The 27,112-nt window shown below is 32.0% G+C and overlaps 3 protein-coding genes across 4 annotated transcripts in view; 1 reads left to right on the top strand and 2 right to left on the bottom strand.

The window, feature by feature from the left end:
- LOC107014507 overlaps positions 1–12,763 on the bottom strand; it is a 26,026-nt gene extending 13,263 nt beyond the window's left edge. The window contains exons 1-4 of one of the 2 annotated variants that reach the window (XM_027915142.1): positions 12,487–12,763; positions 12,296–12,397; positions 11,330–11,438; positions 8,733–8,848 (exon numbers count right to left, since the gene is read on the bottom strand). In XM_027915142.1, the coding sequence (XP_027770943.1) occupies positions 8,733–8,848; positions 11,330–11,438; positions 12,296–12,397; positions 12,487–12,608 (449 nt within the window). In that variant the 5' untranslated portion in view covers positions 12,609–12,763. The remainder of the gene's footprint in view (positions 1–8,732; positions 8,849–11,329; positions 11,439–12,295; positions 12,398–12,486) is intronic. The other variant, XM_015214437.2, reaches the window with a different exon arrangement.
- On the top strand, positions 4,166–8,320 carry LOC107014509 (probable histone-arginine methyltransferase 1.3). The gene is made up of 4 exons (XM_015214438.2): positions 4,166–4,529; positions 5,257–5,310; positions 5,915–6,017; positions 7,659–8,320. The coding sequence occupies exons 1-4, from the start codon at positions 4,335–4,337 to the stop codon at positions 7,847–7,849; spliced, it is 543 nt and encodes a 180-aa protein (XP_015069924.1). The 5' UTR covers positions 4,166–4,334; the 3' UTR covers positions 7,850–8,320.
- A 1,181-nt stretch (positions 12,764–13,944) lies between the features above and the next one.
- On the bottom strand, positions 13,945–18,495 carry LOC107014362 (WEB family protein At3g02930, chloroplastic-like). The gene is made up of 3 exons (XM_015214238.2): positions 18,110–18,495; positions 17,369–17,576; positions 13,945–17,035 (listed from the first exon to the last, which is right to left on the bottom strand). The coding sequence occupies exons 1-3, from the start codon at positions 18,124–18,126 to the stop codon at positions 14,351–14,353; spliced, it is 2,910 nt and encodes a 969-aa protein (XP_015069724.1). The 5' UTR covers positions 18,127–18,495; the 3' UTR covers positions 13,945–14,350.
- Between the last annotated feature and the right edge of the window lie 8,617 nt (positions 18,496–27,112).

Below are 27,112 nucleotides of genomic sequence, written 5' to 3' on the forward strand. Positions count from 1 at the left end.
AGGTTTAGAAGAGTGACACTAAAGCAGCTCAGCAACAGATGAACACACATCTGAATAAAACAAACTACAGATCGGAAGCTAAAGGAGAAGGGTCTGGATAAATCAATCAAATGACCCAACCTGTATCTCCACATGGACTACTTTCATTAAAATTTTCAATCCCTTAATCAGCATTGAACATATTTATCTCGACTTGCATTGTCACTAAGTTTAACTCTTCAAGGCAATTGAATGGAAGTCAAAACAAAGTGGCTCAAGGAGTTTGCTATCGTAATCTTTTTCCAAGTATTCAAAGCATGGGATTTTAATTGAAATCGTACCATCAAGTAAATAAATACTAAACAAAGATACCTGACAAGGAAGTACAAAGTAGCCTCGGAAAAAAAATATGTGACAACAAAGCAGCAATATATATATGCAAGTTCCAAAAATGAACGCAAGTACCATACTTCTAACTTCTCAAGGAACTAGATGATGCAGAATGCATCCCGGTACACCTTCTTACACATCAAACATAAATATATACTCTTAATTCAGACATAGCAGAAGTGGTATAATCTTTCATTTGTATTAATAAAGCAACGTCAGCAGCACATTATAGATCCTAGTACATTCACAACCATACTATCCAATGACTAAGAGAGCGACTAGATACAATAAGTAGGTAATACCAGCTAGTTGTGATTAAGCTTAGTCGTCACTCGTCATTGGAAAGTCTAACTGCCTCTTGTTATTTTAACATGCTTACTCAACTCAATAACCACAAACTTGCTTTAATTTCAGTCCACTTTCGCTAAATGAAAGTATGAAACAGAACATAGACCACCCTCGAAGCTCTAATTTGTCTTAAAAGAGAATTGCAATGACTGCAAGTAGAACAATATGGATATAGATAATTCCAATTTTAGCTCTTCATGTTAATTTAATGTGCTCACTCAACTCAATAACCAAAATTCGCTTCAACTTCTAATAAACAAAATGGAATTTTCAACAACCCAGTGTAATCCCACATGTGGCATCTCGGGAGGTTCTCTACTCACAGAGAGGTTCTTTCCATACACCCTCAGCTCAAAAAAAATTATTAATATTCATAATTTTCTAATGTTTCTACTGGATTAAAGTAAATCACACCGAAACAAATGCTGCAACACCAGGAATATTTGTTTATTATTCAGTCCCCTTATATGCAACAATTTTTTCGCCTTTTCGACAACAAACAAGAAGCAGAGAATAGATCACAACACAAATTAAACACGGAGTCCATATAAACCCTAAATCTGAACGAAAAAATACCAACAAATACTATTTTTAAAATTTTTGGATTTAATCAGTTAATGTGGACTGTGCACATAGAAAAAACTGAAAATTAGAATTGATAGAGAAATGAATTTACCATTTTCGTTCAGAATTCTGATGATAGAGAGAGCGATTTGCTGTAATTCGCTTTCAAGCAGAGAGGAAATTGGAAGCCCTAAAAATGGTGAGAATTGGGAGGTCGAAAGTTAAAAAGGATTGGTAATTTGAATTTTGAAATGATCAAGCGGGTTACTGTTGACCCGACCCGGTTAGATTATTGGGGAAAATCTCATTTACTTGCAATAAATAAGAGTAAATTTTTGTTTCACTTCTTTTAATGAACTTTTCAAGCATAAAATAATTTCGACTTTTATATTTTATGATATGTAATTATATAATGGATGTATCAAATGTGGGAGAGTTGGGTTGAAATTTGAGATATTAAAATGGTTAAATATAAAGTGGATTGGGTCTTGATCCACTTTAGTTTACTTTGAGTTCAAATGATCTTAAAAGCAGGTTCAGTTTTGACCCGCCCAATTTAACCAACTTAATCTCAATAATTTAAAGGGAAATTACTCGGTTAAACAAACTTATACTACTTAATTGCTCATCATAACTATAATTTGCTATAATTATCACTCGTGACTAACATTATACGTTGATTACGTGGGCTGACTTCGAGTTTGTATAATTAGTCACGTTTGTATATGTATAATTCGCCAGAATATACAAAAACATATGTATAATATATAATTATCTAATCAATATACATATACAATTCACCTTTCTCTCACTCTTTGTCCTCTCGCTCGCCTCTCTCTTTCCTCTCTCAATCTCGCTCGCCTCTCTCCTCCCTCTCCCAATCTCGCTCGCTTCACTTCACCCTCTCCCAATCTTGCTCCTCGTATATACAAATGCATATGTATAATACACAATTATCTAGCCAATATACATACACAATTTACCTCTCTCCACTCTTTAGCCTCTTTTGCTTGCCTCTCTCCTCCCTCTCCCAATCTCGCTCGCCCCTCTCCTCTCTCTCCCAATATCGTTTTTCATATATACAAATGTATATGTATAATATGCAATTATCTAACCAATATACATATACGATTCACCTCTCTCCCACTCTCTTACCTCTCTTGCTCGTCTCTCTCCCCCCTTTCCCAACCTATTTCCTTCCTCTCCTAATCTCGCTTGCCATATATACAAATAATATATATAATATACAATTATTTAACTGATAAATATACAATTTACCTTTCTCCCACTATTTTCCCTCTCTCTTTCGCCTCTCCCCGCTCTCTTCCAATCTCGCTTACCTCTCTCTTCCCTATAACATGTAAGTACGAATTGTAATTATCAAACTATATCCATGAAGAGTAATTAGGTTATTTTTGAGTGATTTTATATGGAAGTTCCTCTTCAATAATTTTTTAAACAAGTTTTGTAACCACAATTTGAATTTCAACTCAAGAATTTTATTTAAGAGAGGTAACAGATGAATAGATAAATCCTAAAGATATAAAATATATAGTAATTCATTCATTCAATATGGGAACATACAATTACAATTTACATTAATACTAGGTCAATTGAGAATTCTCTTAAAATAGGTTAAAGCTTGAATAGGTTGAGATTAAACTCATTTAAATTTTCTCGAGCCCGACCCTTAAAATCTTGGACAGATTGCGTGGATTACCTATAGTTGAACTTATTTTTGATACCCCTAATATTAGTGCATTTCTTATAATGGGTACATGAAACTGATATTATATACATTGGATGAAGTTGATATACACAAGGATACTAGATACATTTATGCATATTTGATATCGAATACACAAAATTCTTATAATTTATATGAAATTAGTGTTAGATACATTGCATAAAATTGATATACATAAATTTATTAGATACATTAATGTATATTTGATATTGAATACACAAATACAAGAAGGTACGAGACACAATTACAAAAAACTAGAGGGAAAAGAGAGATAGAAGCAAGCGAGAAAAGAGACAGACAAGATACATTCGCTGGATAGAATGTATCTACATGCAAATCAATGTGTTTATGAATATATATAAATATACCACATACATCAATGTATATTTGAATACACAAATATATAAGTGTAAACACAAATATAGAAAATGAGAGAAGAAATACAAGAACGAGAGAGGGAGAAATGAGCGAGAAAGAAAACATGCAAGATATATTCGCTGGATAAAATATATATAGAAAGAAATATATTGTATTTATAGACAACACCATCTAGATTCTAAATGATTTAAATTAGGGATACGAGTAATTACCACTTATATAATGCATTTTGTGTTGTTTGCTAAAAAGATAACATAAATAATATATTAAGTAAAAGTATTTTTATGTATAAATATTTAATATGAATACTAACTTTTTATATTAATTTATAATCCTCAAATCTAATATCAAATTATATTGTACGGTTAATTTATATATAATATTTATTTTGATTGTTACTTGAATGTTATTATATTATATCGTTTAAATCTATAGTTAAGTAATGATAAAAAATTTCATTTTGTATAACCATCAATTTAATCTAATCACATTATTATTTTATTATTTAACAATTCTATTTTATTTTTTATTCTACCCTTTTACAGTAACTCTATCATGTGCTATATTTTCTTTCATAAATATCAATCAAATGATTAATTTATGGTATTTATTATATAACACGTAAATAATACAATCTATTCCAAAAATATACTAAGTGTAACTAATAAGGTAAACTAGTAGATTCTCCTTGACAAGAACATTAATATTTTTTCTATTTCTATATTTCCTAGTATATTCCTATAAACAAATATAAAAAACATAGCAACAATAAAATAAAATTAAAAAATTAATTGCGGCGGCGCCATTTTTACACCTTCACTCTCTACTCTAAACCCTAACGTCACTCTCCTTCAACACTTCGATTCAGACGACAAACCCTAATTTCTGTTAATTTTTTGGTATTCTTTAGTTCTGAGAGTTGATTTTAATGGAGGAGAATCAGAAGCAGCAGCAATTTTTGGTTTCATCTGTATCGGAGCTTACAAGTTCTTCATCTTCGTTGTTTTCCAAAACCGAACCGGTTTTTGCTCGGTTTAGCTTAGATTCCGGTTTGCCGGAGCTCCGATTTGGTCAGGGTGCAGAGCTGAGTGATGCCGTGGTGTTCAATGTTAAGATTTCTCAGGTTAGTTTTTATGAATTTTGTAAATAGAGTAGAATGCAATTTTAATTGTTAAAAAGTAGTTTAAAGGATTACAACTTTTTTTTTGTTAGAAATGTATTGTTTATGTTGAAAATGCATAAAAATGGTACAGAGATCAAAATTTTAAAGCTAAAAAAGCCATGTTTGGATGAGTGGACAGGATTAAGTTGTGGAAAAAGCCTCTTGCAGAAATGCATGGTAGGTTGTGTACAATAGACTCTTTTAGTTTGGTCCTTTCCCGGATTCAGCATGTAGCATGAGCTTTAGTGCACCAGGTTGTCCTTTTTAGGGGAAAGGATGGAGTGATACTAATGGTGGTGTTTTGGTTTTCACATTTTCTTACTAACTCAAAGGTTACATGTTGTTTCAAAACAATGTTGCACTAACTATCAAAAATGTTGAGGGGTGTATGTTGGATCTTTCAAAAGTGGTGCATTTTTGAAGGATCCAACACACTGCGACATCTTTTATTGTGAGTCTGAGCAATATAGGTTTCAAATGCATGGATGATATTATGAATTTGTTTAATTTTTTTCTGGGATTTTACTAGTAACCAAACAGAGTGACCAGTGGATTTTAATAAAAGAAATGCAGAAAATGAAGAATAAAAGTGAAAAAATGATATTCTAAACTGATTCTCCTTAGGAATTTAAGTTATATATGTGAGGGGTATTATCTTAGCCTTGATTATCTCCTTTCTTTTTTCCAGTTATTCAAGCTAGGTCCTGTTGAATCCTTATGCATATCTGAAGCCAATAAAGAGGTATGGTTTAGAGCTCAATAATGTTGGACTGATTAATTGTTTTCTACCTGCAAATAAATTTTGTATCCTGTTAACTCCTGTAAGGATTTCTAGTGATGGTTGCGTCACCTTTTGTTTATGCTGATTATTCTAGTGAATGTTTCATCAACAGAGGAATCAACAGATCATTTGGAATGCTTCGACTTTATTTTTTAAATTAGCGAGAAACAATAAAACCTAATCTGGAGCAACTTTTCGATTTGTTGCCCTAATGACAACCTACTATAATTGCAGTACTATCAAAAGATTATCTAACCGAATATGCTGCCTGCATGATTTTCATGCACATATATTTGTGCGTAGATGATCAAGCACTACTTTGCTTAATGCTGAAAGCATTTAATACTGCAAATCTATGTTCAATGCAATAATAATAATAACATGTTGCTTTAGGATTAGACAATTGCTTACATGCAAAAATATGTGTGTTTGTCAATTGTCATAGACATCATTTATCTTGTCCTGGAAGAAAAGTTAAAGGTACTCATTTTATGTAAATCACTATTATTTGGAATTTGATGTTGTAATTTTAAGGTTATGCATTAACTTTGGTCTTTTGAACCAGAAATCACATTCAAGGGGAATCTCCATTCAATTTAGAAACGAGGAGGAAAGTAGGGCCTTCCATTGTGCATTTGAGCAATGGAAGAAGGAAGTGGTTGTTCAAGGTCTGTTTTGGTGTATGTCTGGAATGCTTTGTACCAAGTTTCTATGCAGCCTTGTGGAGTAGCCACATTCTCCAATAACTCTCTTGTTTGTTCAAATGGCATGTTGATTCTCTGCAGTTGTCTATATATTGTGGTTATTGACATGTTAGTCTCATGATTTTGTGTGGTAAATAACAGTTATTTGACAGCATTCTCTAGTTGTGCAAATAATCTTTACTTCTACTGGACATTGTTTATGCTTATCCTTCGTGTGTTAATCTTTCTTCGATACTGAAATACTAATGTCTGTCTAAGCTACAAGTCCTGCAGTATTAAAAACTTTATAGTTGGTGCAGTGTTATAAACATTTGGTTAGTTATTGTCTTCAAGCTTCTACTATTGGTTGTGTTCGGGTACTGGTCCATTTTTCTGTTCTTCTAAAGCACTTGTTTTTATCCCGACAAAGATTGGAATTTCATTTCATTTTAGATATTTGACTTCGTTATTGAGAAAAGGCTGGTTTTTGATATTTGACTATGTTATCAATCAAAAAAGGAAAAAAAATAGGTATTAACTGTATCTAGCTTAAACTTGGTATACAAAGTCGAAGGTTGAGAAATGTAGCTGAGATTTCCATATATGTTCTTCCGTCTTCGTTTAGTATATATTGATGGGAAAAGGTTTAAAAATGCCCTCAACCTATTGGAATGGTTCAAAAATGCTCTCCTTCCACCTATTGGTTTAAAAATTCCCTTAATGTTTTCTTTAGGTTCAAAAATACCCTCTGGCCAACCGAAATATGACATGGAATTTAACTAAACGGATGACCAATTTTCATTGGTCTAACACAATTATTTTCCACCCAAACCCGTTTTCAATTGGCACTTCATGCGTTCCTCTGTTCTTTCTTCCCCAAAGTAGCTAAGTTGCAATTAACTTGACAAAAAAATAGCTAAATTGTAGCATGTAGTAAACTTTTAAGCCCAAAAACAGTAACTTTCTAGCTTTCACTTTAATTGTTATCTGTTGGGTTGAAAGTTACTCTTTTTTTGGGCTTAAAAGCTTACTACATGCTGTAATGTAGCTATGTTTTTGTCAAGTTAATCGTTGCAACTTAGCTACTTTGGGGATTAAAGTTGTTTTTTAAACAAAGAAAACAGAGGATGAAGAAAGAACAGAGAAAGGAACAAGGTAGAAGAAAGAACAGAGGAACACATGAAGTGCCAATTGAAAACGGGTTTGGGTGGGGTTTTCTTATTTGATAAAATAATTATGTTTAAACGGGAAGGAGGGCATTTTTGAACCATTTCTAATAGGTTAAGGGCATTTTAAAGCCTTCTCCCTATATTTAATGATTTTTCTTTAGCTCGTGTGAATAAAAAGGGAATCGCTCTTACTGCAAATAATAAAGAAACAAGAAAGTGATGTGGTTCCTGTCAAAAACTTAGAAATGTTTCACTATGCATAACTTCCCCATTATTGATGAATCTATTACATAAGATCAATTGCAGTTAAGGGTGTGTTGTCTACCTGCTCTACTGAGTGAAGCTTATTGTAGTTACACACGTGAATAGAAATCTGTGATGTAAATAATGAATTTTTTTGCATAAGAATAAATATTACGACTTGTATAAATGTTACTTGTTTTTGTCTTTCTGTCAGAATGTTCTTTGAACAATGGAGCAGTATCAACTTCAAAAAGCAAATTTGATGACAAAATTGAGGCATCTTCTGCCAAAATGTACTTTCACTACTATGGACAGCTATTGCATCAGCAGAATATGTTGCAGGATTTCGTAAGGACAGGTATTCTGAACTTCGATATCATGGAATTTCCTCATAGAGGTTCATAGTGTGTCCTGAGATGTGCTGTCCTACGTTGCGCGGACTCTTCATTTTTCCAGCCGAACCCGTCTCGACGCGACTCTGGTGCGGGTGCGGGTGCAGGGTGCGTGTCGGATTCGGTCAGTCTGGTCCGGATACTTTGACCGAGCCGAGAGAAAAAAAGGAGAAGAAGACATCGATTTCATGGCCGGGGAAAGTTGACGACTTTTCTCCGATGAAGTTTGTATGGAAAAGAACAGTGAAGAGGCAAAGCTTACAAATAGAGAAAGAGAGCAGACAACTTTTTTGTACCTGAACATAGAGGAGGCGAAGCTCCATGGACAAAACAAAGAGTTTTAAAAGTCTTTTTCATGAAAAATAAGAGAGAACTTTTTTTCTTGAAAAGGAACATACCATGCTAAAGATTTCTTGGGAGAAGAAAAGGCTTTTTTGGAAGAAGAAAGGACAACACACAACACACAGTATCTTAATGAATTGTAGTGTCCAATTAAAGTTAGGATATATATATATATATATGATTAATTTTTTTTTTATAATAAATAAAAAGAATTATATTTTTTTAAAATTAATTAATAACAAGTTATAATTAATTTATATTTTTAAATTTGTATATCTATAATTGATATGCTTTAAAGTATATGTTTACAAGATATTTATTATTATTATTATTATTATTATTATTATTATTATTATTATTATTATAACTATATTTTATAATATTGAAAAAATTTAGCCGAATCCCCACACCCGTATCCATACTCGGATTCGCACCCCCGAATCTTAAAATTTAAATTTTGTCGAGTCCGACTCTCGGATTCGCATCCGTCTCGGATACTCGCACCCGAGTCCGAGCAACTTAGTATATAACAAGCAGATGATGAAAATGCATACCGGAAATTGGGGTTTGAACATATGACTTTGCAAGACAAATATCCTTCCGGAAGAGTGACGCCCCTTTGTTCAAGGTAGGATTCAAGAATAGGAACTAATTGTTTGGCTTCTGCTACCTGAAATATAGAAATTTATAATTACAATGCACAAAATTAAAATCTTGATATCAGAAGAAGAAAAGCATATTCCACTAATCAATGAAAAATAATAGAAGATGACAAGTTGTTTGATAAGACATGTATAACCACCAATCACAAGGTTATCTTCAAGTACAATCAGGTAAAAGTAGGATTCAAGTATATTGGTTTGCTTCTGCTACCTGAAATATAGAAATTTATAATAACAATGCACAAAACTAAAATCTTGATATCAGAAGAAGAAAAGCAAATTCCACAAATCAATGATAAATAATAGAAGATGACAGGTTGTTTGATAAGATGAAACGACCCCAACTTATTTGGAATTGAGGCATAGTTAAGCATAAGGTGGCATCTGAATGGAATTATTCTCAATTGAACAATTTTGTAACTGTGGTCTCCGGGCTTAGCTGGCATGTATACCTCGACTATTCAATTGTAACTGCTACCTCCATTAGCACAGGGAAGTATTTACTCAAGCTTAGAACAATGGGAAGTATTTACTGCCTCCATTGGATTTGAACTAGGATACCTTATGATTCTCATCCCAGTTCATTGACCACTAGGACACAGCCGTGGGTGCAATTTTATTTTATTATATAAGAGTACACCCTTGGGTGCAATTCTCAACTAGAAATTGGTAAGGAGAACTTTGATGCAGAACATATTAAAATCTCGCTTCAGAACTTATTTTGTTATAAGGTGAGTAAAATTTTTTAATGCTAATGCCCAGTAAGCGCTGCAGAATCACCAATCAATCTCACTTCACAAATTTATGAGCACTTGATCTTGCATGTATCCTCAAATAAAGATGACCTTACTGTCCTAAAAGGAGCAAAAGTCATGCTGTTCAACATACCTGTTGCAAAATCTTCTTGAAAAAAGGACTTCAAGGTATATTCATGATTCCAAAAGCAATCTGAAATAGATTCTTCCTACAGAGTAACTGTTTAAAGCCCAGTATTGCACAAGGTTGAGTGCTCCTATTTATGCTCCAGGAAAACTATACTACACTGACATATACTTCGAAGCATATTTATATACCCTGTCAGGAGGCATTCTTTGCTCAATTGATCAACAGACAAGAGTTGGTCGTATAAATTTTTTATATAACCGACAAATTCCAGATGAGTCAGTTGATCCAACCCAGTTGGTACACATGTTTGTAACTGGAGAAATGGTTTTCTAACCCTTCACAATTACTTTTTTATTTTTGTGTCATTTTTATTAGAGATCTTCATTTTTAAACCTCAGAGATTTGAAAATGAAATTTTCTTCTGTTCAATTTATTAAAAGGGTAAGAGATCCCATTTCCTCATATTTGTAACTGAGCGGAGTATGAACTCACCCCTCAAGCTGATCCCACTTAAGTACCAACTTAGTGCCAATGGAAAGATATGATTTGGTGATCTACGCACAATTCACACAAACCATGTCCTGACCTTACCATTGAACCAAAGCCCTAAATGCAAGAATTGTTCATATAATTTTGAGGGGCTCTTCAGATTTCTAGAGATGGTTGGCTTAGCTGAAATTACTCAATGCCAACCTACCTCTTGATGGAGTAAATTTACCTAAATTATCAAGCTTCAATAAGAAATAAAGTCACTAATCTGCACTTCAATCCAACCCAAAATCATCCTTCGCGACGGAGTGATTTCACAAGTTTGTAGGGGATTTATAAGGGACAAGTGAATCAGAAGAATATTCCTTCCAGACTCAAGCAAGTAGCATCAGTCCTTCCAGGGAGAGTGGATCTACAGTAATGTTCTCCATGTAGCAAAGAAACAACTGGATCTAGTGAGTGCTTTACCTTTGAAGTCCTTGCGCATTAACTCAAGGCGAATGGTGGACATAGCATCATCCCTTCTTAGGAAGACCATCACTGAAGGAATCCTAGACAGTTCATGTCAATACTACTGGTAAAAACAAAAGAAGGCAATACTGGCATGTACAGAAGACGCAAAGAGAATGATCTCCCAAATGGGGTTCATAGGTTTAAAACCCCTACATGCTTTCTCAGTCGAGCTCTTTGCACAGGGATTTCCTAATTCTCCACATTGGTTTGCAGGGGCAGGGTTTACCTTGTGCACTCCGGAAGGACGAGGTTTTGGGTTCCCTTGTCAAACAAAAAGAAGGAGAGAGACCTAAAGAGAATTATTATTGCATGGGCATAATCAAAAAAAGTTTATAAATGAGTGGCACCTAGCCATATTCACTTCGGAAATTCATGCAAAAAGAACATGGCAGAGTTAGCATTCTGAGCAGTCCTGCAAGTAGCAAGAATTTCACAGAAACTATGAGATTTAAGGCAATGTTTGACCACACAAATCATAGAAAAAGCCATGATAGAGAATTAAATTTTTCCATGTAAAGTACTCAATCAAGTATCAAGTTGTTTTTAGCAACATCAGATCCAGCAACACCTAAAAAAGCAATAAGGACAGATTTGCAACTAACAGGATTGGGGAGACGCTCCGTCTTATGGCTTCCAGTACAAACCCATCTCCCGTCCTTATCAACAGATACAAACCCTGCCACATTCTTTACACAAACTATCACTGCTTCCCTGAATAAAAAAAGAGACTAATTTATGAACTGGTTTTGTTTCCATCTAATTGAGGGAAACAAAATTCTTACAATCACAGATATAGTAAAAACAGAAAAATATCCTTACGCTACCTTATACAATGAAATGTTATTGAACAAACAAACACAGAAGTTTGTGCTTTAGAATCATTTCAAGGGAGGAGGTGTAGAGCCAGACACTTTATCATGGAGGAAAGGTGTTAGCCCAAGGCATGGGGCATAAATCCTGTGTATCTTATTTTTAAAAATAAAAGTATTCGAAAGTTAATAAACTTAATTTTTCTTTATTAGAAGTGCTCTAAAATTGTACAAAAACAAGAGCAAAGATGTCATAAAATTGATAAACTGTATAAGCAGAACATATATGTACAACTAAACCTCAGTGCTAAACAAGTTAGGGTCGGCTATGTGAATAGTAACATCTTAATACAGCAAACACTCCCCTAATGAAGAAAATACCACATAAGTTAAAGAGTCATCCAGCTCAGAATGAACAATCAGAGCTTAAAGCATAACTGAATGTACATGGGGCGTATGAAACCGACTGTCCGGATCGTAAAGCCACTTGGGGCAAAAGAACTGTGTTCAGTCCCATGATACTTTAGCCCCATGATTGCCTTGAGGTTGCCTCATTTCAGAGGGAATTCCAATTACCCCACTTTATTGCTTGAGAATGCTAAAAGTTCTACTCATAGGTTTAAGTCCAAAAATATGGAAACAACCAATGAAATAGGTAAGGCTTCTAAAACCAAATAACTAGCACAGATACACCTTATTCAATTAACCATACATGCAACTTGCAATTGATTGTGATGTGTAGGTTCAAAAGACGCGCACCTTCTAGTGACGAGAACTAAATCAACACTCTGTCGAGAACCAGAGTCCTGGTCAGGAATTTGAAGTCCAACATGAGCCTTACCACCATAAAGCTTCTCAAGCCTAAATTGACACAAAACAATCATACGATCAAAAAATCAAAATCATCAATCAATAGATTGAAAATTAGAAGCTCAAAAAGAGTGTAATACCTTTCGGCAACAGTAAATAGAGCATTGAAATCGGAGGATCCAACATCGATTACATCGTCATCGTAGAAGAAGTACTTAAGTACTACAATAACAGCGATGAAACAAAACAGCTCCACCACCATACCGTCTCTCTGTCACCGTCACCGATTCCGATTGTGATAACTCCGGCCTCCGTTAACGAATCGCTCTTTGGTTCGTAGAGAAGAGCTCGTTCGTGGAGAAAATGAAAATAGAGAGTATACAGTTAAGATCCTTTACTTGCGACTCGGGTCACTGATAAAGCGGTTTATAAATTGGCTTGGAGCTCCGAGAAATTTCGCGCTATTTTCTTTTCCCTTAATCGACAAGTTAAAGATCAGCCCACAACCAAACTCAGGGGTAGTTTGGTTGGAAAAAAGTGGATGTTTGGCCATATTTTAGCGTGAAATTTGAAAAAAAAAATTAAAAGAATTACCTTATAAAAAATGATGTTTGATAATTGATAACAAATATAAATTGAAGTTATTTTTTATATTCTGTGAGTAATTTGGAGTGAAAACTGAAAGAGATGAAAATACTTTTTTTCTTGTTTTTCAATTCTGGTTGAGCTTCGAAATTTTATGATCAAATATATTGTGTAAAGTTCAACTAAAAGAAATGAAAAATTTAGATGGTCAAAACGTATCCTAATAATTCTAAATAAGTAATTATTTTTTCGTATTTGATTTAAAAAATTGTTTTGGTATAAACAATTATGGGTGACTTATTTATAAATGCATTATATTTTTATACAGTATAAATATATAATAACTTAGAAATTATAAATTTATAGTCATTGGCTAGTTGCGTTGATTAAACATTGATATTTAACCATCTAGGATTTATTTGGTTTATGAAATATGAGGATAATGACTCCGTAAAATAAAATGTGAGATAATTTTATTTTATATTTGGTTAAAATTTTGATTTTGGTACAAGTAATTCTAGATTATTATGACATAATTTTGGTATAATCACATGTGATGTGGATAATAATATTGGAGTAGCTCTAGTCCTGGGTTAAACCAACCAAATGGGGTAACAAAAATGACATTTTCCAAGCTTCTCTTAAAAAAATTAAAAATGATTAAAATCTGTAGTAGAACATGATATATATACCCTTTGCATCTCATTTTTTATCCAAGCATCAATTCACTAGTAATTTTTTTGGTCTGCTAGTATTTTCACCAGAAGATCTAGCAACATTAACACATTTTCTAAACATTTTCCGAAAAATACTTTCCTTCGTACCAAGCACAATTGCTCATTCTGTGGCTAACTGCAAGAGAAATTTCAGTTATACCACGCGGAGCAGCTTGAGTAACAACTGTGAAAATGGCCATGTAACTAAATGGATATTTGTAATGGATCATAAAACCGATGTCCATCAGACGAGCAGCTTGACTACTTGAGTAACAATAGTTCAAGAACACTAATGAGTTCAACATCACAAAGCTCACTAGGGTATAGACAATGGACGGAAGACCAATTCTAGACCATATCATAGTACACTTGGAAAAGCATCTCTTTGATCTCCTGATGGGAAATCAGATACTAAAAGTATAGAAAATGAACAAAGCTAAAAAGAATAATACAAAATAAAGGATATTAGCTCAACATGATGAAACCACATTGAGAAACTGAACCCCAGGAACTAATAAGAATGGAACACTACTGATGATACAATCATTTTTCTTATGTAAACATCTATTTGAGACAAACAAATAACCAAAGAAGAGAAAATAAAGCAAAGATTTTGAGCAAACACATTTAAGTTCAACATTTACTCTTGAAATTTAGTATACCTCTCTACATGTCAGGCACGGGATAGGTGACAACCGGTGTATTACTTCTGGCTGCTGGTGCCCTTCTTCTTCAGTAGGCTTCCGAATTTATGAAGCAAAGGTTTCTTCTTCTTCTGACTTTGTGGCTTTGTAGGAGATGTGCCACCATTCTCAGGATTTTCCGCTGAAGGTAATCCGTTTACCTGGTCGTAGCTCTCTCCAGCCTCTGTCTTTGAATCTGATTCCTCCTCTTGTACTGTCTCTCTTTCAGGAGAGAAGTCTTTGTCGCCAATCTTGCAGCTCTCCCACATTTTAAACTCACCATCTGCTGAATCATCGTCGTCCTTTTGTTTGTTGTTGTTTCCAGTCAGTTCTCCATTTGGCTTCTCATCTTCACTGAGCGTCTCAACAGCTTTATCATGCAAGGTGATGTTCACTACTTCAGATTTTTCTTCTGGGATTGGCTCAGATTGATGAGGCGTAACTTCAATCTTAGGCTTCTCCTCCACTCTTCCTCCTCCATTTTGTTCAGAGAATTCCACCACCTTTGGAAGCATGTCATAGTCTTTTTCACTTTCAGAAAGCTCTCCATTTTCTTCAGATTCATTTTTGGCCAAAGCTTCTTTGAGGGACTTGGACAACTCTTCAACTTTCTTTAAAGATTCGGCCTCTCTACTTCGAAGCTCCTCATTCTCCTGAAGAATATTCTGCACTTCATTTTCCTTGTCCATTAAAGACTCCTTCAACTTCATGCTCTCACCCTTTGCTTCACCGAGAATCTCCTTTAGATAGGTCACCTCAGATTCAGCTTCCTGTAGAGAATTCTTTAACTGAACTGCTTCTTCTTTGAAAGCAGCTTCTTGCTCAGCCTCTTTTAGCAGATTTACCAATCGGTTTATTTCCTTTTCCATTGAAGAATTCTCTTCTTCAGTTTTTTTTACACAACTCATCAGATGAAGCTCCTTGTCCTCCCACTCAGCCTTCAAAATCTGGTTATCATTCTTAGATTGTTCGACTGAAGTAGTGAGATCATCAATTTTCTCTTTTGCTTCATCAAGCAGGCTTTCATACTTTTCATTGGTTGCTTTCAGTACTAACTTCAAATCTTCTATTTGTGTTTCATAATGTTCCTGTTCAGCTTGGCTAGACAAAAACCTCTCTTTAGCTTCTCTTGCTTCTGAAGAAACTTCATGCAATGCTGATGCCAAACTCTCCATTGCCTTCTTACTTTTCTCTTCCTCTTCCCTGGAACTGTCCAACTCATTTATAAGTTTATTTTTTTCTTCCAACAGGGATTGAACACTTTCTGCCGCTAGTTTCTCTTGCTCAATAGCCTGAGTTTTCTCCTCCTTCACGGTTTCAAGCTCAGCAATAAGTGACTCAACCTTCTTTGACATTTCAGAAGCTTCTTCCCTGGCAACCTGAGCACGACGTTCTGATTCCTCAAGATCCCCTTTCTGTCTTGTTGCTGACATCTCCAGTAGGCCCACCTTCTCCTTGAGAGAAACAATCTCAGCTTCTGCATCATGTAATGAATCATTACTTCCTTCAAGCTGTTTCATGATTGACTCCAGTGATTCAGAAGCAGACCTCTCCAAATGACGGGCTTCCTTAGACTGTGCCTCCAATTCCTCAACTTTCTTCTGACACTCCTCCACTAGATTATGTGCATAAGATTCAGCCATCCTAGAAGCCTCCAAATCGACATTAAGTTGCTCCAAGAGAGCTTCTTTCTCCACCAATTTCTCTTCATAACTTTTTGCCTCCTCGAGTTCTTCTGTCAGTGCCTCTACCTCAAGTTTCAGGTCTTCCAACAACTTATTCTTCTGACTATCTTCTTTTCTCAATGCCTCAATCTGAAGTTTCAGATTTTCCAACAATTTATTCTTCTCACCATCATCTTTTCTCAATACCTCATTTGCAAGTTTCAGATTTTCTAACATCATATTCATCTCGACATCTCCTTTTCTCAGTGCCTCTTTCTCATGTTCCAGATTTTCCAACAACTTATTTTTCTCATCATCTTCTTTTCTCAGAGCCTCCGTCTCAAGTTTCAGATTTTCCAACAACTTATTTTTCTCACAGTCCTCTGTTCTCAGTGCCTCTATCTCAAGTTTCAGGTTTTCCATCAACTTATTCTTCTCATTATCTACTTCTCTCAGTGCTGCTATCTCATGGTTCAGATCTTCCACCAGTTTATTCTTCTCGCTAGAATCACTTTGATTCCTAGATTCAAGCAAAGATTTCAATCTCACTAACTCAGCGGAGAGAATTTCCACCTTCTCTGCCTGAATTTCCGCAATCTTTGTGGCATCATCAGCATGGCTAAGTGCCTGATTTTTGGCATCAGAAGTCATGGATAATTCTTGCTTTATCCGTTGAAGTTCCTCTGTGGCGGTTAGGAGAGCAGCAACATCCAAAGCATGTTGGTTCTTCACATCTTCGAGCTCCTTTTTCCATTCCTCTTCTTTCTTCTGAGATGCTTCAATGCCTGCTTGTTCCATTTCAACAGCACGGAACTTTTCAATTTCAGAGTTCTCTTCAGCTCGCTTTTGGGCCACCGTAGCTTCTCTCAGCTTCTCATTGGCTTCTTCAGCCATTCTCTGAGATTCCTTCACTTCTTCAAGTGCTTTCTCCTTCTCCTTCTCAGCTAAAGCTAATTTCTCCTTTGCCTTCTTAAGATCTTCATGAACAACATTCAATTCAGCTTGCAGCTCTGATGGCTTCAGGATCCGCATTGGCTTTTTCTGTCAACAATTAGATCATGCAATGCTTCTGATCAGAATGTGTAAGTTTTGAGACAAACAATATATATTAGAGATCATTTCAGCCATTACTGTTAGCGAGTCTGAATAATTCACTAATCGCCACGACAGCTAGTGCATTTATTCAAACCAATGGTGTATCAAAACTGACAATTTCACCTAATTAGACACATACCACAACAAGACATTGCAACTTAAGTTGCATCCTATTATTCAACTTCATGCCTTTTTCCATCTCTAGATCCACCAACCCCCGAAAAAAATGCAGGCCAAAACAAGGATAATCAGTCAAGGAATGAATTATGTGAAACTTACATCAGGTGGAGTACTGATCTTAGGAGACCGCCGTTCCACAGAAGGCTTGGAAGTAACAGATCTTGGAGATTTCTCAACTGGAAGGCGTGAATTCTGCAATGGCGAGGTCGAATCAGCATCAGACTTTGACAGTCCCCTGCTCAATTTGCTCACCCGGTCTCGAGGAGTTGCTGGTGTTGACTTATTAGGAGTATCCCCCAGAGTGGATCTGATATACAAGTTCAAATGATCAACAATTAGGTAATTCTCAAAATGCAAGATTAGAAACAGAAACACACAATCCTTTTTCATGAAATGCAAACAAATTCTGATGGATCCAAGCTAAAGTTGGAAACTTTATACTAAATTACATCAAAAAGTTGATTCTTTTTTAGTTTTTATATCAGCATTTACCATACAGTTGTAGTAAACGAGACAGCATCAAAAGCACAAAAATGGATTCCATCAATAAATTAGGGCAAATAGGATACAAGTTTAGATCCAAAGATCAAGTCAAAAGTACATAAGAATCCTCAAAAGAATTATGATCCACCAAAACACAACATTCAAATCTAGGTACTATCCAAGTACAAAATGCACAAAATCAAGAATAGGGTCATCAAAAAAAAAAAGAAAAAGAGAATGCCTTTCTAGGAAACAGAACAAAGCACCTCAAAATGAGTAACAAATGCAAATACACCACACAAACTAGGATCAAATGAAAATCTTGAAAATACCCAAATCAGATCCAGTGTCACTTACTTTGATTTGGTAGCCATGGTGTCGGTGGGAAGCAGATTCTTGCAGCAAACAAGAAACAAGTTCCAATTTCACAACTTAAGTAAACAAGAATGATGCTTTATCAAGAAATGAGGATGTTTTGCTGCTATACTGCTGACATAGAGAGAGAGAGACAGACAGATAGAAGAAACAAAGAAATTTTGAGTCTCTATATCAAGAAAAGAGTAAAAATTCCAGTAGTAGTAATACTAGTAGTAGTAGCTAGAGTAGTATATCAGTAGTAGAACTGATGGAAGGGAAGAATTTACAGAGAAAATCATTTGGGGTTGGTGTTCTTCTGTCTCCAGAGTGGCCACACCATTACATTAGTAGTAACACTACTTTCTCTATGTCACTTTCTCTCTCTCACACACAAACACACAAACACAAGGGGAGTATTACAAACAACCCCCCTACCCCTAAAACACGATTCGATGCACTAAGCTTTCGTTACATATATATAATTTATATTTTTGTAATTCAAATTTATGACATACTAATTATATGATACATTAAAACTTCTCTTACACGTGGAATTTAAAAAAGATTCATTCGCGATTCAAGTTAATGATATTTTGATTATCCCTTGTGCTAAAAGGTAACTATGTACACTAAGCTTTTACTACATGTGAAATTTGAAATAGATATGACATTTTATTAAGGCATATATAATATATAAATATGTCCTTTAATTTGGTTCGAAATCACATTTATGTCATTCAACTTAGGGTGTGCACAAGTAGACACTTAACTAGCGTTTGATCATAAATTTTTAAATATTCTTGACAAATATTATTGGAGTGAAACTTTGGTTGAAATTTCACCATGTGTTTGGCCATAGGATTTGGGAAATATATTTCAACTTTTAAAAAAATATGATGTATACCCATAAGTTTTAAAAACTAACTATAAGTTTGTATTACAAGTCAATTGGATGTTCGTTATAACGATAGCAAATAGTGTCCATGACACTAGAGCAATGTGATAATTTGAAGTGAGTGCAACAAGTATCATTCCATACATCGTGAAGTAGACGAAGCACACGACTTTATTACCTTGAGCTAATTTTTCATCATTATCATCAACAATCATATCATTATATAATATTCACTAAATATTTCATCACTAATTTAGTGTTCACGTAAAAAAAACTATGTAATACAACGCAAATAACTATTATAGATGGTGTTTTTGTAAAAAAAATAAAAATTTAGGGAGATCCCAAATAATGAGATTTGAAACCCAAATACTAGAAAAAATTAGTATTTGGGAATTTGGGATATTTGCCAAAAATATTTGTCAAATAAATTTGTCAAATTTTTCCCAAATATTATTTGGGAAATCTATGTCCAAACGGGCCCTTAAATTTGTACAAAGTTGAACAAATAGACATACATGTTCTCCGTAGTGTCCTGTGTGTATTGTGTCACGTAGGATTCACGTGTCTACTTGTTCAAGTTTATACAAGTTTAAGTGTCTACTCGTACATATTCAAAGTTGAAGTACATAAATATAGAATGAGGTCAAGTTGAAGGATACATTTATGCCTTTTGCTAATATGATAATAACTTTATCAGTTACGTTTAATTTTTTACCGAGTCAAAAAAAATGAAAATGGAAAAAAAGGTGTATGCTTTAGTAGGGTGTTGTACTAGCTAGGGGTAACTTTTTTCAGAGGCAGAGGAAGACCTGTGAATCCAAAAATCAAACTTCTTACTGCTTTTTGAGGATAAAGATAAGGAAATGGGGACAAGGGGGTTGTTGTTCTTTCTTGTGTCTATTGTATAATATAAAGCTGCAATTTCTTTTGTACAAAAAAAAAAAAAAGGAATTTGACAAAATTAAAGATTTCATTTCTTAACTAGTACTGATCTCTCTTCAACATTATTACCTTGTATTACATAATTTACACTCACCTTTTTTAAGGAAAAAAAATTACATGACCAATAATTATTCATTTCATGACTTTTCACTATTTTTAAAGAAAATACCTTCTTCATTTATTTTATTTATCTATTATACTAAACTTATATTTTTACTTTTATTTGTTCATTTTAATAATTTATTATTAATTATTTATTCATCAAATCATGTTTGAATACCTAAGGCCTAAAAGTAATTAATATGGTTATCATAGTAAAATATGCATATTAATTACTTATTATCTTTAAATGACTTGCAAATTTCAAATATTAATTTTATTTGTCTATTATACTAAAATTATATTTTCACTTATATTTGTCTGTTTTAGCATATCAAGAGAAAAATATTATTTGTTTTAAATTATTTATTCTCCGAATTATATTTCAAAGTCCTAAAGACTAAATAATAATTTATTTGGTTACCCATCCGGTGTCCAAAGCATACATTGGAGCTCCGACTAAATTCGGATCGCGCACTGCAGGGTTCATTCGGTGGTGGCGCTTCCAACATGATTTTCTCCATACCCAGGGCTCGAACCCAAAACCTCTGGTTAAGGGTAAAACACTCCCATCAGTGCATCCTGACCTATGTTGGTAGACCAAATAATAATTAATATGGTTATTATCATAAAATACTCATTAATTATTATTTTTTAAATGGTATCTAAAGTCCAAATATATTTTATCAGAATATCCATGAGTATTAGTATTTCAAAAAGTTCTATAAATAAGAGGAAATTAGAGGGGGAAAATATCTCTTTCTTAATATATTAAAAAAAATAAATAAAAATTTAAGTGGGTAGTTAAAAATGAATGGAGGCTGGAAGGAATATTTTAAGAAGCTTGAAGATTTGTGGTCACATAATAAATTATCTGACTTTTCCATTTTAAATAGTGTTGTCCAAAAATCAAAATAGTCAAAAGGAGAGTATACTTATTTTAGTAATTATTAATTCCTAGTTATACAATAACTAAATAATACTGTACATTATTTTGTTGAAAATTTTATTTTCTTTTGTTTTTTTACTTTTTATTTAATTAGGTGGAGGGGGAGGTCCACCGGTCCATTAATTAGGAATTTTTTTTTAATTAATCGATTCAGTTATTTCACTTTTTTAATAAATTAGCTTATTATCTCATAATCAGATGTGAAAAGTGTTTATTGTTTTTTTAAAAAAAAAAAAAAACTATTGTTTATTAAAATGGTTGAAGGGTGATGAGCAAATTTAATTTTCTAATTTTTTACTCAAAATATTTGAATTTTAGAAAACATCCACTTCCATATAAAATAAAAGGAAGTCTTAAATTTCCTAAAAGGGAAAGGAAATGAGGAAAAAGGACAATGTGGATGATTATTTGTTTACATGTACATGGAATTAATTGAGATGGAATAAAGATTTAAAATTTAAGAGTTTGAAATTTTAATCTCTTTTCAATTAATAAATTTTAAATTAATAATATATACTTATGAAATTTAAATTAAAATATCAAAATCAATCAAGCTCATGTCTCGAAGACTAGTTTCACCTAAAAAATTAGACCAAAATCACGAAGAATATGATTAATTCATTTGCTATAATATACGGACAACGTGATTATTTACTAAATATGAATAAAGTCTCAAACTTTTTGACCAGAAGATACTAACTTATTATAAGCACAATTAGAGATCCTAGCCATTTCAAAGCCTCCAATATGCCTAAAAAATTTAATAAAATAAAAAATATTGCACTCTTAAAACTACATATGAATTTCGATAATCAAATATTTTGTGAAATTAATTATTTTTTCGAGTCTGATCTTAGTCTCAAAGTCTTTAAAGACATATAAAAGGAACTTAAGAGGGATTAAGCTTCTTACTAGTATTAATAACTCAAATTTAATGAAAGCTCGATCATTCAACTAATTCAGAATCATACGATCATATTACACAAGGTCCATCGAAGAGGATAACCATTGAGTTAGGATTTTTACAATAAGAAAAGTTAAAATATAAAAAGTCATATATATATATAGGTAACTCCATTCCCGTAGATGAACTTTTTTCGTTTTCAAAATTTTAATTTAAAATTTCTAATTAAAGATAAGTCGGTGATAATATATGTAACCTATAGGTACATATGAATGAAGTAGCTAAGCTAGGTAGGAAATTGACAAGCAAACAAACAAGGAAATAAGATAAGTTAGTTACTACAAAGTAATAAGTATTATATATTCTAGCAGGCAGAAGTCACTTCAAAATAAAATTGCAATTATTAACTAAGTTACCTTTAGCAATATATGCTAGCTGGGATATATTATATAGTTTTATTTATATAATTTTATAATATGATATGGCCTATGACATTTAGGTGGGAAAATGAGTCCCTACATAAAATAGATCCATAAATTTTTCTTGCCTTCTCTAGATCTCTTGTCTTAGCCACACATCTAATTAATAATTATTACAATTATTCTTTGTGTAGGGGGTAACTTATATTCATTAGAATGCCAGTTAAATAATTTTTATATTATTAGTAAATAACAATTATATTATTTAGTTCATTATTATATTTAAATCACACAATGTTTATATAAATATTTTTTACGAGTAATTACCATAATTTAATTGGTTATAGCTAGTAAGTCGTTATTGTTTTGTTTCAAGAATCACATCAAAATCGATTAAAATTACTCTAGATAATTATCTATTGTTATTGGTTTATCGACGGAGGTGTAAAGAATGTATTTTTATTACATTGAAGTTAATTAAATTTAATGATCTTATGTTTTTCTCTATGTCCTTTTGTAAAAAGCAAAGGCAATTAAGCATGTACTTCTTTCTATCATAGACAGATTTAAAATTTGAATTTATGAATTTAAATTCATAATTTAACTATTTTAATCAAATATTTCAATTATATAGTCAAACAAGACCTAAATAATAATTCATTCTTTGATAATATGATAAAATTAATTTACTAATTTTTTTTATTAGGGCTATAATATTGGTATAAACCATTTTCATTAATCTTTCTATTCACTTGAAATATAATATGTAACATGTCATAGTCAATTAGATAACTTATGTAATTATTATAGTTTATTTTAAAGATGAGAATGTCATAAGAAGGTATGAATTTACATTTCACCTTATTAATAATTTATGTAAGGAGATTCTATATATATATATAGAACTAACTAGAAAGAGACATGTATATATATATCTAGGAACAAATAATGAAAGGGGGGATTAATTAGTGATGATTAAATTTAGGAGGAGTATTAGCCAAGGATAACAAAAGGGAGACATGCTCAATAATTAACATTGAAATTAGTGTTTTATTAGTTTATCATTTTAATGATATTATAGAGGCCAACAAATTCATCATGTGCTAAAAGAGAATAACAATCTCGACAAATTATCAAATCCCATCTTGAAAGAAGAAATCAAAATCCTTCAACTTCAATTATTTCCCATTTTGACCTTCATAAGTTGCGAAAGATTGAGTCGAAATTTTAAAATTTATGAATTCTATACCTACTATTAAAATCACAATTGGGAAAAGGGTCTGATATACCCCTTAACTTTGTCATTTGGAGCTGATACACCCCTCTTTATAAAAGTGGCTCATATATGCCCTTACCGTTATACAAACGGCCCACATATACCCCTACCGTTACAAAATGGCTCACGTATACCCTTCATTTAACGGAAGTTAAATATTTAGTTTTAAATTTATATTTATTACTTATAATTTTTTTAAAAAAATTATTTAGTGGTATATATGATTCTTCTATAAAAGTTCAAGGTATATTTTAATTTTTTTCATACATAAATTATTTTTTGACTTCTTTTATTATAATTATTTGAGTTTCTTATTCTTATTTTATGTTTTTTTCTTTCATTCCTTAGTTTAAAGAGAAAAAAAAAAACTATCTTTTTGTGTGTATTGTAATTTAATTTCGTATTCGAAAAAAAATTTGGTCATCTACAATAAGTTTTACAAGAATATTAGTGAAACATAAATAAATTTGATTATCAAAATAATAATTATAAATTAGTCATTGAAACAAAAAAAAGTAAATAAAAAATATGTTTGACGAGGATTAAATTTACTCATATGGGATTATATTTTTTAGAAAAAAATAATAAAAATTTAGAATGAAAATTATTATTTTTTCATTTCCGTTAGATGAAAAGGGTATATGTGAGACATTTGTTTACAAGTAGGGGTATATATGAGCCACTTTCATAACAAAGGGTATCAGCTCTAAATGACAAAGTTGAGGGGTATATCAGACCCTTTTCCCATCACAATTTAACTGGCTTCGATCTCAAATTATAAATTAATAATTATTAGTTGGGAAACTTACATAAATATATTATAATAAAAAAATATTTACCATTTATAGCAATAATATTTTTACCTCACTTGATCACTTTTAATTCATTTATAATACAAGTTTAATACATATTACAAAGAACAATTTATTATTCACATATAATACAAATTTTAATAATGAATAATATATTTATCACACATTTTAATACACTTATAATACAATGTGACAATTTTTTTACCAAACAAACATAATATATTTCAAAAAACAATTATAATTCATATATATTGCATACATAATTCACTTTTAATACATATTACAAATTTAACAAAGCATTGCTATAAATGGTAATAAACAAAAAGTATCGCTAAAATCGATAATTATTTTTTAAAATGTATTAATTTATGTAATTTTTCCTTATTAGTTACACACTTAAACTATATAAAGATCCTATTACAATTTACATCCTAAAAACTATTTATTTTTTTATTTTTCCTCTATCCCCCCCCCCCCTCTTAGTGTGTGAGGGTCCTATCACCCTATAAACTTAAATTGTCAAGAATGTACTGTTTTGTATTTAACCTGTTATTGTACAAATAAGTACACTTTGCATTGATTTTTATATCTACTAATAATGTGTGCATCACTCATTTTGATATCTATAAATTTATTATTGATAATTTGCACATGTATGTTTTCTTCATTTATGAAGCTGACATAGTTGTAAAGTTAGTATTTGCATATGTATTTTTGATTAATATCTACAGAACGTAAAGAATAACTTATTTATGTTCTTATTTTTTCTAATCATATTATGCTTATGAATGATAATCTATTTAATAATAATAATAATATTGTTTTTAAATGCAGATGCTTAATACTTAATAGCATACTTAAAAAAAATAAAAATAAACACTTTTTTTTTAATATTCTCAAACACATGGTGTGTACGAGAAATATGCTAAACTTTTAAAACGAGAGACACATTATTTTGGTTTCCAGCCTTATTTGATGTGTAATCCAATAAATAAAAATATTCCTTTTTTTAAGAAATAAAATAGAATATAGCATGTATATCCCTCCTTTGAAGTGCAAATGAAATATTAATAATTTTACACTGTTGTATGATGTCCTTTTTTTTTTCTTTCAAGGCGAGGATTTATCGAAAATAATTTTTTTATTTCATAAAAAAAGAGATTATGTTTAAATACATTAAGCCCTTCATGTTCCTTGTTGTTGGAAATACATTGAATATTTTTTTTTTGTTATGTTGTATTATTCTGTTACTAGAGATGTATTCAAAATTCTAAGTTTATAGTTATAAAATCTCAGAGACACACTTATACTATACTAAGGTCCTATTACCCAAATTTATTTTATAAATAATTTTTTACCCTTTTTTAATCTACATAGCACTCCTATATGCTAAGTTATACTCCCATATGCTAAGTGAAATTTTTCTAATAAATATAAAGTTTGAATTAAGATTATTGAATTTTACCGAACCTCTTGATTTTACTAAGTTAGAAGCCTAAAGGGCAAAAGAATTTGACAACAATTCCAAAATGGCATATCAAAAAAAAATTTAACCAAAGGGTTAGAATCGCTAGTAGGATAGCGATTTTGGTTTGACTCTGTTACTCTGTTAAACAATCAAAATCCTGACTTACCAGCTATTTTGTCCAATTTTTTTTCCATTTCTTAAAAGTAAATCGTTATTCGTGCAGTGATTTTGGAAATTTTCTTTTTCAAAAGAAAAATAAAAGCACTGCAATGACAGCGATTTTGGTGAAACTTTTTTTTCTTCATTTTAGTAGCCTTTGTCTATTCAGGTTACTAATAAAAAAAATAGTAAATTAATGAAGATAAAGATATAATTATCTTTTCGCTGATAGAAAACCACTTTTAAAAAATAAAAATAAAAAATTCACCAAAATTGCTGCCTTTTTTAAGAAAAAAAAATCTTTTCCGCCTAAATCGCGACATTTAAAAAAAATAATTAATAAAATTGCTGCCATTGCCGAGACTTTAGTTTTTTTTTTTTAAAAAAAATGTTTCTCAAAAATGCTTTATGGACAACGATTTTCTTTTTAAAAATGGAATTTTTTTTTGGACAAAATCCTGATAGGTCAGCGATTTTGATTGTTTAAAGGAATAACGGCGTCAAAATAAAATCACTATTCCACTAATAATTTTGCTCCTTTGATTTAAAACATAAATTAATATACCCTTTCAAAATTTTTGTTAAATATTTTTGCCCTTTAGGCTTCGAACTACGATATATCCATGGGTGCCTATGTGACAATTATTGAATGCCCACATGTAACATGCACTCCTAGTCCTACATATATATGATTTCTTTCGACTTTTTAATTTTGGGCAAACAAAGAATACGTACATTATTATATATCCACTATTATTATACTAACATGCTCTCATATTTTAATTTCACTTTTTTCATATCTTACATAATCATTTCAAGAGTGAAGAGTCAATTCACACTTTTCAAGTGTTAAAAGGTCTGTAATTTCTGAATCTTGACTACTTCCTCCATATATGAATGAAAAGAACCTCACCAAATAAAAAGTTCATACATTTTTCATTTTTTTTTTAAAATTAGAAGTTACGCAAAATTAAAATAATCTACAAGGACTCAAGGAGGTTGGTAGTGGAATACCTATCGATCGATCGATTTACTACTCTTCTACTCCAATTAATGTAAAGTGCTTCTAGTATGTAT

Source organism: Solanum pennellii, chromosome 3 (assembly GCF_001406875.1).
Source record: "Solanum pennellii chromosome 3, SPENNV200".
Taxonomy (NCBI): Eukaryota; Viridiplantae; Streptophyta; class Magnoliopsida; order Solanales; family Solanaceae; genus Solanum; species Solanum pennellii.

Excerpts from the sequence above, each read along its gene's own strand:
- LOC107014509 (XM_015214438.2), top strand. The coding sequence starts at position 4,335 with ATGGAGGAGAATCAGAAGCAGCAGCAATTTTTGGTTTCATCTGTATCG. Across the intron at positions 5,311-5,914 it reads TATCTGAAGCCAATAAAGAG|AAATCACATTCAAGGGGAAT; the intron begins GTATGGTTTAGA and ends CTTTTGAACCAG. Across the intron at positions 6,018-7,658 it reads GAAGGAAGTGGTTGTTCAAG|AATGTTCTTTGAACAATGGA; the intron begins GTCTGTTTTGGT and ends TCTTTCTGTCAG.
- LOC107014362 (XM_015214238.2), bottom strand. Across the intron at positions 17,036-17,368 it reads AGATCAGTACTCCACCTGAT|AAAAAGCCAATGCGGATCCT; the intron begins GTAAGTTTCACA and ends AATTGTTGACAG.